At 39.6% G+C, this 12943-nt stretch overlaps 1 protein-coding gene across 1 annotated transcript; it reads left to right on the top strand.

Annotated features, from left to right (window-relative positions):
* Positions 1-8846: 8846 nt before the first annotated feature.
* LOC131968090 (piggyBac transposable element-derived protein 3-like) lies at positions 8847-10199 on the top strand. The gene has a single exon (XM_059328835.1). The coding sequence runs from the start codon at positions 8847-8849 to the stop codon at positions 10197-10199; it is 1353 nt and encodes a 450-aa protein (XP_059184818.1).
* The last annotated feature ends 2744 nt before the right edge of the window (positions 10200-12943 follow it).

Genomic DNA, 12943 nt, shown 5'->3' with positions numbered 1-12943 from the left:
TGAAGTTGTTGCTAAAGTGAAAGTTACTGCTGCTAACTGTAGGCTGTTGGGTGAAGTTTGAAACCAAACCATTGGAGGCCCAAGGGCAGGTCTTACTTTGATGAATTTTGATATCCACTTAAATATTGTAATCGAATCAGTAATACCCAAATTTCCGTTATACAACCAGAAAAAGTAAGAGTCCATACTGGATCAAAAGGAGCAGCTGAAAAGACATGCTGTCAGAATTAATTCTACATTAAAATAGAAGGCACTAGCATTGAATAGATTTTTTAAATAATCCAGATTTGGAGGGATTCCAATTCAGCAGTGTGTAGCTCGCTCATCAGAAAGACAATTAAACTACATAGAAGCAGCTGATGCATGCATAATGATTATTAATAAAAACACAATTATGAAGTAAAACAGAATGGATTAAAGAGAAAATATGAAGAGAATTAGAATCTTGAACCGACTGAAAGAAACTTCAGATGGAAGCTAGTCAAATTTGCAATTCATTTCAATGTGGATAATTGAGTTGGCCTTTTAATGTCAGGCGTATATGAATTGCTGATAATTCACATGCAGTATGGACACTATTCAGGTACAGTACACACACTAATGAAATATGTAGAGTGGCAATAATATCTTCAAGGTGCTATAACTTATTGGAATTGCACTGCCGCTCCTGTGGAATTGCTTGATTTGTCTTGCTATTATTGGCCACATGATGTCACACAATATATCAATTTATATTATGATGACATTGCTCTGACAATCTATGCATCAAAATGGTCTGAGAGAGGGAGATCAAACTATAAGGTAGAGCAATTTGCTGAAATAAACCATTCATTCATTCATTCATTCACCTTAACCGCATATCCGAACCATTCACATTCTCATTCACACCTATGGGCAATTTGAGAACCCACGCTGACATGCAAACTGCACAAAGAAGAGCTGCAGGCCGGAGTCCAACCAGCAACCCTCTTCCAGTGAGGCAAGAGTGCTAACCACTACACCAGCGTCTAGCCAACCAAATCAACCAAATTTAAGTATAATTGTTTGTAATTGCTTTTCTTTGGAGAACATCCATTATTGAATTTCTGACCAGGGGGAAGGAAACGGCTGTGTGAAGTGGTGGTAGGAGGGCAAAGGGGGGCAGGCTGTCCTTATTACGGCTGGTTTGCTTATATATATATTTTTTTTTTGGTCATACAAATCTGTTATTTACCAATCAACAACCAGAATAATGGTAAATTTAGTGCACTTATATAGCGATTTTATTCAAAGCGCTATACACTACAGACTGCGCTCATTCACCTGTTCACACACACATTCATACTGGTGGCAGAGGCTACCCTAAATGGTGCCACCTGCCACCATTGGGAATTAATTCTCACACCGATGAACGCAGCATCAGGAGAAATTTGGGGTTCAGTATCTTGCGCAAGGACACGTCAGGAGGGTGCAGCCTCTACGTTTACATGATGATGTTCTGAACAGAAGACGCAAAAGTGGGGTCGCGTCTTCACTTTTTATTCTGCGTTTAGACGAGCGTTTTCAGGAGGAAATCTGCGTGCATACGGTGACGTGTGGAATTGGATTGGGTACGCTTAAAGCGATAAGAGCATCAAAAACGCCATCACCGTCTAAACAAGTGTCCTTGCGTAAACAGGGCCTCAGGCTTCACTGGCTCAGCTGTATGGGCTGGACCCACAGCGGGACTATAATGGCATGTGTGGGTTTGACACTGCACTCCACATACCCAGGACTGGGTAAGTGGACTTACCCAGGACTGGGTACGTGCATCATCAAGTAAATGTTTTCCAGAGTCTAATCAAAACAGAGAAGACACTGAACACAGTGTTATGTCAAATTTGCATTTCATTTCTCTTCTTTTAAAATCTGGACTGTAAATAATGTGATCCAGGAGTGACATGTCCTCAGCATCACTAAAATCTATTCAACCTGTTTTGCTCATTTGAGGCACCTTTGCATGATCATATTTTTACCTACGGTCATGTGTACACGGCTCATTGGACCACCTTAAATAACAGTGAAGTCAACAAAGTGATGGATGGAATTGTGCAAAATTTCTTGAAGAAAAAACAATAGTTTCGGCTCCTTCGTGGCTTGAACCCCTGTTAAAACCCTTTCTGTGTGATTTCAGAGACGCTATGTTTTATTTCAACAAATAAGCAACCATAATATCATGGAACCTGCTCTGTGCAGAAGGGCAGCAAACAGCACCAGATGCACTCATATTTGACACCAAGATTACAGTACACTGCTACACTGACATTGCCACACCCTCCACCACGCCTCTCCTCCCACTGAAAATACCAGTTCGTCAGTCCATGGTGTCAGTCTGTTTTGAAATAACTTTTATCAGTATCCTTGTTATAGCCGTTTTATTTGGGTACATGTCTGGTCACTGGAGTCTTGAGTTTGGCTTTGGTTACAGACTGTGAATAAGAAATGATGAGGTAAAATATTTGATTTACATACACTTTTATCCGTCATCAACTTGCTCAGAAGATATCTGAGACTGGATGACTGTGTCTTTCAACCTGATTATCACAGTGTCATATTGTGGTGTAGGGTGTAAATGAAGCTTAGTGCAACTTCAATCAGGAAGATAATCTTCATGGTTATTTACATTCTCTCCTCTCCTTTTCTGCTTCCAACTTAATCAACTGAGGCAGTTAATTCTTTACGTTTAAACGTCTTTGTCAAGGTGTTTTAAGTCTTTTACCCAATGTGTGGTATGTACAGGTGCATCTCAATGAACTAGAATATCATAGAAAGTTTATTTATGTCAGTAATTTAATTCAAAAAGTGGAAACAACTTTTTAATTATATAGATCCATTACACACAGAATGAAAAAAAATCACATCTTCATTTATTTAATTTTTCTAATTATAATGATTATGGCTTACATTGAATGAAGACCTAAAATTCAGTGTTTAAAAAAAATGTAAGACCAATTTTAAAGGGTATGTTTAATATGGAAATGTTGGCCTCTGAAATGTCTGTCCATCTATATGTCTCAATACTTGTTGGGGCTGTTTGACTTGAACTACTGGAAATGGACTTTTCCATCATATTCTAATTTATTGAGATGCACCCTGTATATATGATATGCATATTTATAAAGTTCAAGTTTTTCACATGTTTCATAAACTCGATTCCTTCCTCCTCTTTGTTATTAAAGATAATAGACAAGGTGAAAATTTTGACTAGTAAAAGCTCCTTCAACAGAAATATTAACAATGGCTCCTTCAATTATGTAGTATAATGTGAGAGGGAAAGAGACTGAGCATGCACAAGACCAAAGCCCTGAAATTAGCTCACCTGAATGGAATGCAGCCATCATTAACGAAGGTTCTCATGCACTGTCCGAATGTATACCTACAAAAAATGATGCACTAAAATCATTGTGGGCCAGGAGTGGTCAAAGTAATAAGGATAGAAGCATGTTAATGGTTAATGTACAGAAGTAGTCATTTTGACCCAAACCATGTGCTTGTTTCCTAACCATAACTACACTGCAAAAAAATCATTTTAATTTAAGAAATCTTGTCAAGTGAAATTATCTGTCCATGCAGCAAGATCATTTCCCTCAGATTTAGTGCTTTTATCTTGTTTTTAGACACACCTTTATGCAGTGTACTTAGTTTTGTTGCCTTCAAGTACTTCCACTAACTTCTGTTTGTGACATGGCTTTGACATATTTAAATAACTTTGCCAAGTCAAAATGTCTGCTGTAAAATGTGTCTGTGCTACTATTGTCCTTTAACAATGCACCTACAGTTTCTTACTGCCTGTGTATTATGTTTGGCCTGTTTGACACTTTTAAACAATCAGATAAATAAGCACACAAACCTTCCTCACAAAGTTTTTTTACCACATCTAATTTTCATATAAATTGGTATAGAGTCTGAATGCTATACAGACACAGCTTTGTTGCTCCACATGCAATTTTAAATTGACCTTCAACAGCCCTGGGATACATTTACAACTCTAATGTTCTCATTAATGTGCAGCTCCCAGCTATTTCCACAAAACGTGTTTAATCCAAGTTAAAATCTAAAGCTAAACAAAGCCAGTAATGGTTGACAGAGTTTTGACAGGCAGTGCCACAGGGCCACTTTAATGGAATAGTACTGTTTATCTGTGGTTGCAGGGTCAGCAGTGATGTGCTCCACTGCTCCACTGTTGGGCAGGTCCTTGATGGAGGTCAACTGATGGCAAGAGAGTTTATTAGCAGCACAAATTACACTCACCATGCTCTCCAGGAGTTGACAGACCTAATTAGAGCAGGGATGGGGAATAACTAAAGTGATGGATCTGTGGATTTACGAAAGGCTGCTGAATATGTTGGGTTGTATTGGTTTTTGTTGGTTTGTTAGTTTAAATTTGCCATTACATTCATTTTTGTGAAACAAAAACATTTTCAAGCACCTCATCCCTGGAATGCCCAAGAACACGCCCAAGGTCTCTCTTTAATGTAGCCAACAGGCAATGAGATTTAAAAGACAAGATATTCCCTTATTAGTTCCACAACAGGAAAATGCAACCTCTGCATTTGACCCCATCACTTAACCCACCAGTGAACACACCATGCTTAGGAGCAGTGGACAGCACATTACTGCGCCAGGGGAGCAGTGGTGGGTTAGGAGCCTTGCTAAAGTGCACCTCAGCCCTTTACCTGTCAGTCCAGCCTCTCTAACCTCTAGACTAGTGGTTCTCAACCTTTTTTCAGTGATGTTCCCCCTGTGAAATATTTTTTCAGCCAAGTACCCCCTAACCGGGGCAAAGCATTTTTGGTTGGAAAAAAAAAGACTTAAAAACAGAGCGCTGAGCCATCGGTGTCTGATTTATTAAACTTTGGAACTGATAAACACATACAAAATTCAAACATTTGGAAAAATAAATTCAAACATTTTAAATGTTAATAACCCATGACTAAATGTATTGCAAATATTTCTCATCACTAAAATGTAGTGATTGAAACTAATGTAGTAAAAACAGTGAGCATATAAGCATTTAAAACTATAACTGCTACGCTTCAACCACGACTCCATCTTTGAGTTTTCAGGTGATTGACAGGTGATGCCAGGTGGCATATGACAGGTTGGGTCCAACCATCCTGGTATGGGGGACACTCTGGGTTTTTAGGAGAATCAAATTGAATAGCCTACTGAATATGAAATTCATTTTATGAACTTATACTTATATTTTCCTAAAATCTTTATTAAATAATTATTTTTAAAGGATTTTTGCATGGATGCTACTTTTTAAATGTATATTTTAAAATCTCACGTACCCCCTGGAGTGCCTTCACGTACCCCCAGGGGTACCCCCGTTTGAGAACCACTGTTCTAGGCCATGGGCTTCCCAAAGGATTGTCATTATTTCTCATCTTTGTTTCAGTGTTTTAGTGTAGCTCCATCATCTGTGTCTGGTTCACAAACTTGTCCACCTTTTGCCACCAGTGTAGAACTATGCATTATAAGTCTGGCTCCTCCCAGTTTGGAAACCACTGAGCTAGAAAGGTCCTGCTCCACCTTCTAGTAGCTTAATTTTATACCATTGACAGTGTCTTTTCAGTAATATACCATATTGAAACCAAACCTTGATCTTTATTTCCCCTGACTAACCCTAACCACATAGTTTTTTTTTGTGTTTGTTTTGTTTTTTTACATAAACCTAACCATGTACTTTCCTTTGCCTGAACTTAATCATGTCGTTTTGGTGTCTTAACCTAAAAAACTAAATAAAAACTGAACAGATATCAGGCTGAAAACAACTATGAGCTGATAACATTCAAAACAAGTGGCAGGGGGTTTAGATATTTTTAGTTATTAATCATTTTATTTGAAATGGTAAATGGATGGTGCACTTATACAGCACGTTTATCCAAAGCACTTTACACTACACACTTTCATCCATTCACACACACATTCATACTGGTTGCCAAGGCTACCAGGGCACACTGGTGCCACCTGCCACCACTGGGAATTCATTCATACACTGATGAACGCAGCATTGGGAGCCATTTGGGGTTCAGTATCTTGCTCAAGGATAATTTGACATGTAGGCTGCCATGGTCAGGGATCGAACCACCAACTGTCCGATCATTATGCAACCACTCTACCAACTGAGCCACAGCCGCCCCAAATTGTGTCATATAATTTACATCAATGAACATACCAATCTTAAACAGGTATTAAAAGCCCATTTGAGACTGTGTTTTCGCGTTAGTCCTGCTATATTGCCGTAAAGAGCTATGCTGGATTTCCGCCTTAGGACACTCATACTGATTCTGTGATGGCGTAACATTGGTGTCCTTTCACATTGCAATCCGGCATTTTGGTAAAATGTGGGTGGAGACAGTAGGGGCCTGTAAATGGTAAGTCTTTGCGACCACTCAAAGCGCTTTACACTACAGACTGCACTCATTCACCCTTTCACACACACATTCATGCTGGCAGCAGCAGTTCAGCACAGTAGCACAGTGCAGTACAGTATGTATCAATCCTTTTATTGTGTGAGAGCGATGCAGACTAAAGTGGTAACAGCCTTTCTGCCTATAGATGGCTGAAGTTAATGTGATGTTGTAGTTAAGCCACAGGGTGGCACCCAGGATCTACCTATCACTGTGTTTGCTCAGGCTGAGAGGAGCTGCAGCATCTCCACTGCTGTTTCATACGGAGCTACAGCACGACTGCAGGCATTTCTGGAGTTGCTCCGAAAACAGTTTACTTTGAACAGTGAAGTGTGTGAGAAGAAAACAGATTGTGAAAACCTCACTGCCACACTGTCTGTTTGCTGAGAAGAGGAGGTTTGAGTATTTCTTGGCACTTTGCGTCTCATCAAAGCCAGTCAATGTTTTTCAAGCAGACATAACAGCCAGAATAAGAAATGTGGGAGAAGCTGTTCAGTGGCAGCAGCAGAGGACTCTGGGCAGACGAGACACTTGCAGTATTACAAACCATTTTGCAGTGTTTGTTCTGATAAGTCTTCAAAACCTCACATTAGTCAAACTGGACTTCCTGGATCTCCGCCTCTTTCTTTGGAAGCAATTTAGCTCATTGGGTTTTTCTTAAAAAAATAATGTGTGTTATCTGAACACCCAGTCAGAAGCACGACCAGCCCAAATCTTTCTTGAGCCGTACTGTGTATCGGATTAGATTAAAGGACAGGTTCACTCATTTCATTTCTGTCTTTAATGGTCAGGTGTCCATATGTAAACCAGATGTGTTTCTCACTGTTTTTATCATTATTCCTCCTGTACATAACATACAGACCAGTCTCAAATTACAGCCTTAAGTGCAGAGTTCAGTTTCAGTTTCAGTGCAATCCCAACAAGGTTATTATAGTTAACAAAAACTAACGAAATAACGAAAATTAGAATTGAAAAAGCATTTTCTTTAACTGAAATAAAATAAAAACAAGAGTTTTAAAAAAAACGATAACTAACTGAAACTGTGGTTACAAAACTAACCAAAATTATAGTGAAAATGTCCTTAGCTTTCGTCTTTGTCAACTTTGTTCATATGTAAACCTTTTTGGTTGATATGAAATCTATTTCATCTATCTGGTTTTATGACTTAATAAACTTATTGGGGCTGAGATGGATCAGACAAAGGAAATAAAGGAAACATTTATTGTGATTTTTTTTAATCTTGCGCCCAACAAATACCCCATTACAAAAAACTAATACAAACTAAACTAAAACTAAGCATTTTCCAAAAAATAAAAACAAATTAAAACTAGCAAACACACTCTAAAAACTCATTAAAACTAAATGGAAAGATTATGCTTACAGTTAAAGGGAACATTCGCTACCTTTTATGTTGATTTACAATCGGCGCTGTCTGTAAATTTAGTCCACTGAAGCGATAAATTCATCAGTGCATGCTACATTGAATGATGAAGCTGATTTCCCCAGCTCGTGGAACTGTGCCGGTGACGCCAATATGTGTCAAGATGCATTGTGTTCAATATGTTACACAAGCTGTCATCGCTTGTTTAGTCTTAAATAAACAAAATTAAGCCACAAAATGTCAAACAAGTTTCACTTTTTCACTATACTAAAACTAGCCTAACTGCCTTGTTAACTGATTGTAAAACAAAATTTGTTCTCACTGGGCAGAAACAAAATGAAACTCACCGAACCCATCTTGGTTACAACAACCACCAAGTCTAAGTAAGTCTAAATAAATCCTGAATTAACCCCCTAGAGTCCATGAAAGCACCTGCACATTACTTCTTCGTGACGTGAAGACATAAAAATGAAGCAACGTGGAGCCTTGCCATCAGCTTCCCTCTAAAGTTCTGGCTTGAAACTCCATGCCAGATTTTTTTAGAATTATATTCGGCCAAGTAAAACCGGAGATAATGTCAAACATATTTAGTATAAAAATATAGAACTAGAGATTGTCCTCATTTTACCTGTTATATGTAATATTTGCAACCTGTATTCATATTTGCAAGACTTAAAATTCTGTGTATTGAACTATAATTTCCAAGATCAGATTTTATGGTTTCCTTTGTTTGTTTTGGGTTCAACATTTTTATCAAGTAAGTCAAAGTTAAAAATTAATTATCAGGACATATACTAGGTGAGGTTGCGCTGAAAAAACTGATACCATCATGGCATGGTAAAGATTTTTTAACAGATTTTTAAAGGACATAATAGCCCAAGATTTCAGAGGGTAATGTGTAAACACTTCAAAATGAAATCAGTCTCCCCACCACCCCATCTTTCCTGCTCATCATCCGGAATCTAGTAAGCATGTGTGCTATTTGTATATACAGTGTACATTTGTTTCAATTTTATTTTTTCCATTTCAGAATGCCACCAGCAAAGAGAGATCCTCGATACAGTGTGCAGGACGTAATTTCCATCGTCCAAAACGGAGAGAGTGGTGTGGACCTGGATTTTGACGACACTGATGCAAGTGACGAAGAATCAGATAGCGATGCCTGCGTGGACAAAGAAAACAGAGAACCTGATTGCCCAGCCAATGTGGACATTGAGCCCCCATCAAACAGACACACCATGCCCCGTGACAGATATCGCTGGCAAAAAAAAGATTTTATCAGTCCCAATACTGATTTTTCTGGTCCAGCTCTCACAGATGATGTCACCTCCATCCACACACCACTGCACTACTTCCAGAAGTTTGTGTCAGAAGACATGGTTGAAGCTCTGGCAACAAACACAAATGAGTACAGCGTTCAAAATCACGGAAGATCAGTCAACACAAATACTAAAGAAATACAGACAGCATTGGGCATGTCCCTGAGGATGGGCCTGGTACAAATGCCTGGAGCCCGTATGTACTGGGAGACGGACACGCGGCACCCACCTGTTGCTGATGTGATGCCACGCAACAGATTCCAATTGCTGTTGACAACATTGCATTTTGTAAACAATTTTACAGTGTCGGAGACTGAAAAGAGGGACAAACTCTGGAAACTCAGACCATGGCTGGATTCACTCAGAGAGAATTGCCTGCAGGTGGTACCAGAAGAGCACAATTCTGTGGATGAGATGATGATACCTTTCAAGGGGAAGTTCAGCAGCATCAAGCAGTATATGCGAGGCAAGCCACACCCATGGGGGTTTAAAGTATGGGTGAGAGGTGGAATCTCTGGCATGATGCTTGACTTTGATGTTTACCAAGGGAGCATCAATGGAGTTCGAGTCAAATCTGAACTTGGACTGTCAGGTGACGTGATGAAGCTTGCCTCCACACTTGCAAAGGGTCAAAATTACAAGATCTACGCAGACAACTACTTCACCTCGGTTCCACTGGTAGCGAAGCTCCTTGAGCAAGGAATACATTATGTGGGAACAGCCAGGCAGGTTCGCCTACCCAACTGCAATCTTGAAGATGAGAAGAGCTTGAAGAAGAAGGGCAGAGGAAACTTTGACCACAGAGTGGAGGGGAAACACAACATCTGTGCTGTCAAATGGTACGACAACAGGGCGGTCACACTTGTGTCATCCTTCGCTGGGCCAGAACCTGTGCAGGAGATTCAACGCTGGGACAAAGTCACCAAAACCTACATTGACGTCGGAAGGCCTTACATTGTGGGTGTCTACAACAAATACATGGGTGGTGTGGATTTGTTGGACTCATTTACAGCGAAATACAAGTACGCTCTGAAATGCCGGCGGTGGTACATGTACATCTTCTGACGCACCATCACCCTCGCTGTGGTCAACGCCTGGCTCCTCTACAAGCAGCACTGCCAAGCCCTCAAGATTCCAAAGAAGGAGACACTGAACATGAGAATGTTCTAGGCACAGCTTGCATCCTCTCTCATTCTGGTAATTATCTATTCCTGCTATTTACCTTGTTTGTGATATATTTGACTGGTATCTTCATGCGTATTTGAGATGTATATAAATTGATATATTTATTCTTTTTTTTCCTAATCAGGTGGGCACAGCACCCAAAACTCCAAAGAGAGGACGGTCATCGGCAGGCAACAGGAGCCCAGACGCAGCAGGGAGCCCTTCGGATGCTGTAAAGAGACCATCCTTGGGTGATGGGAGTCCAAACGGTCCCTCCTCCAAAAAAACATGTGCACACCCCCCTCTGGATGTGCGCAGAGACCTCACTGGACACTTTCCATACAAGACGACAAGAGGACGCTGCAGACATTGCAGTAAAGGGTATACAAATACCCAATGCAGCAAGTGTGATGTCCGCCTCTGCTTTTCAGAGGACAAGAACTGCTTCTGGGACTATCACTGCAACTGACTGCAACTTAAAATGTAAATAATGTAAATAAATGTCAAAGTGCTTGTTTGAATAAATCACACTTCATAACAACATGACTAAGATTATTATTCATGCTATATACTGGTTTGGGAAAAGCAAAACCCTGCAAATGAATCCTTAGTTCTGTACTGTTGTTCAGACAATGAGTGGAAATACAGGAGATTCTGCTACCCATTAAGCCCAACGTTGCAATATTACAACGTTTCCGTAAAAACTTACTAAAACATAACATTTTTGAAAACACTCCATTTTCACCCCCAAAGGCCTCCTACAACAACATCTTAATGGTTGAAATTTTTTTTTTTTTGCGTTTTTCTATATCTGGGTTTTACAGGGTTAACCGAGTGAGATTTGACAATGTTGCTCTAAATGCTCTTTTTCTCACCCTCAAAAATCAAACTCCTGGTTTGGATGGTTTTTCCAGTTTGTCTTCAAGTCTTCAGCACACCTCAGTCCAATTGAGGAGTAAAACTTTTCTGCATAGTAACGCACACATGAGCTCTCTTACGGATGTCATTGGAAAAAATATACAACCTTGAGGCAGATGGGCTGCAGCAGCAGAAGACCACACAGGGTGCCACTCCTGTCAGCTAAGAACAGGAACCTGAGGCTACAATTCACAAGGAGTCACCAAAGCTGGACAATAAAGGATTAGAAAAACGTTGCCTGGTCTGTTGAGTCTCCATTTCTGTGGCAACATTCAGATGGTAGAGTCAGAATGTGGCCTAAACAAGATGAAAACATGGATCCATCCTGCCTCGTATCAACAGGTCAGGCTGCTGTTGGTGGTGTGATGCTGTGGAGGATATTTTTTGGCATGCTTTGGGCCCCTTAGTACCTACTGAGCATTGTTTAAACACCACACTGACCCAAGGTTATAATCGTTTTGGATTTTTCATTTGTTTTAGTTTTAATTTCGTTATGATTTTTTGTTTTCAAATTCAGTTAGTTTTAATTAGTTTCTAGAGTGAGTTTGCTAGTTTTAATTAGTTTTTATTTTTTGGAAAATGCTTAGTTTTAGTTTAGTTTGTATTTTTATTTTTTTTGTTGGGTGCGAGATTAAAAAAAGTCACAATAAATGCTGCCTTTATTTCCTTTGTCTGATCCATCTCAGCCCCAATAAGTTTATTAAGTCATAAAACCAGATAGATCAGGGATCCCTGATCTATCTGGTTTTATGGTTTTATCGATATTTTTTAAAAAAAACTCTAGTTTTTATTTTTATTTCAGTTCACGAAAATGTTTGTTCCATTCTAGTTTTCGTTATTTCGTTAGTTTTCGTTAACTATAATAACCTTGCACTGACCCGCTGACCACGTCCATCTCTTTATGACCACAGTGTGCCATCTTCTGATGGCAACTTCAAGCAGGATAACGTGCCATGTCGCAAAGCTCAAATCATCTCAAACTGGTTTCTTGAACATGTCAGTGAGTTCACTGTACTCCAGTGGCCTCCACAGTCACCAGATCTCAATCCAATAGAGCACCTTTGGGATGAGATGGAACAGGAGACTCGCATCATGGATGTGCAGCTGACAATTCAGCAGCAACTGTGTGATGCTATAATGTCAATATGGACCAAAATCTCTGAGGAATGATTCCAGCACCTTGTTGAATCTATGCCACGAAGAATTAAGGCAGTTCTGAAGGCAGAAGGTTGTTCAATCAGGTAGTAGCAAGGTGTACCTAATAAAGTGGCTGGTGAGTGTACAACAAAAATTGTCTGACGTTCATTGCAGCAGAATGATTCCCTTGCTGTTGGCATGGGAGGTGATTTTAGCAAAGACTCTGGATGGACATCCTCCACTCTGTAGCAAGGTTATCATAATTAACAAAAACGAAATAACGAAAACTAGAATTGATAAAACATTTTCGTGAACTGAAATAAAAATAAAAACAAGAGTTTTAAAAAAACCCGATAACTAACTGAAACTGTATTGTGTGGTTACAAAACTAACTAAAATTATAGTGAAAATGTCCTTCGTTTTCGTCTTTATCAACTTTTTTCATACATAATCCAGTGTTTCTATTTCCCCACCGCTGAGTGTGTGTATTCCTGCTTAGTGGGCTTCCAGGAGAAGCACAAGTTAAATTACCGTAATAACACCATGTTGGCTGCAAAGAGCAACTTCTCAGCTTTCAGAAACATTGGAAT

The sequence above is a fragment of the Centropristis striata genome, chromosome 3, assembly GCF_030273125.1.
Source record: "Centropristis striata isolate RG_2023a ecotype Rhode Island chromosome 3, C.striata_1.0, whole genome shotgun sequence".
Lineage (NCBI taxonomy): Eukaryota > Metazoa > Chordata > Actinopteri > Perciformes > Serranidae > Centropristis > Centropristis striata.
The sequence above is the reverse complement of the archived record's forward strand: the minus strand, read 5'-3'. Positions and strand labels throughout refer to the sequence as shown.

Excerpts from the sequence above, each read along its gene's own strand:
- LOC131968090 (XM_059328835.1), top strand. The coding sequence starts at position 8,847 with ATGCCACCAGCAAAGAGAGATCCTCGATACAGTGTGCAGGACGTAATT.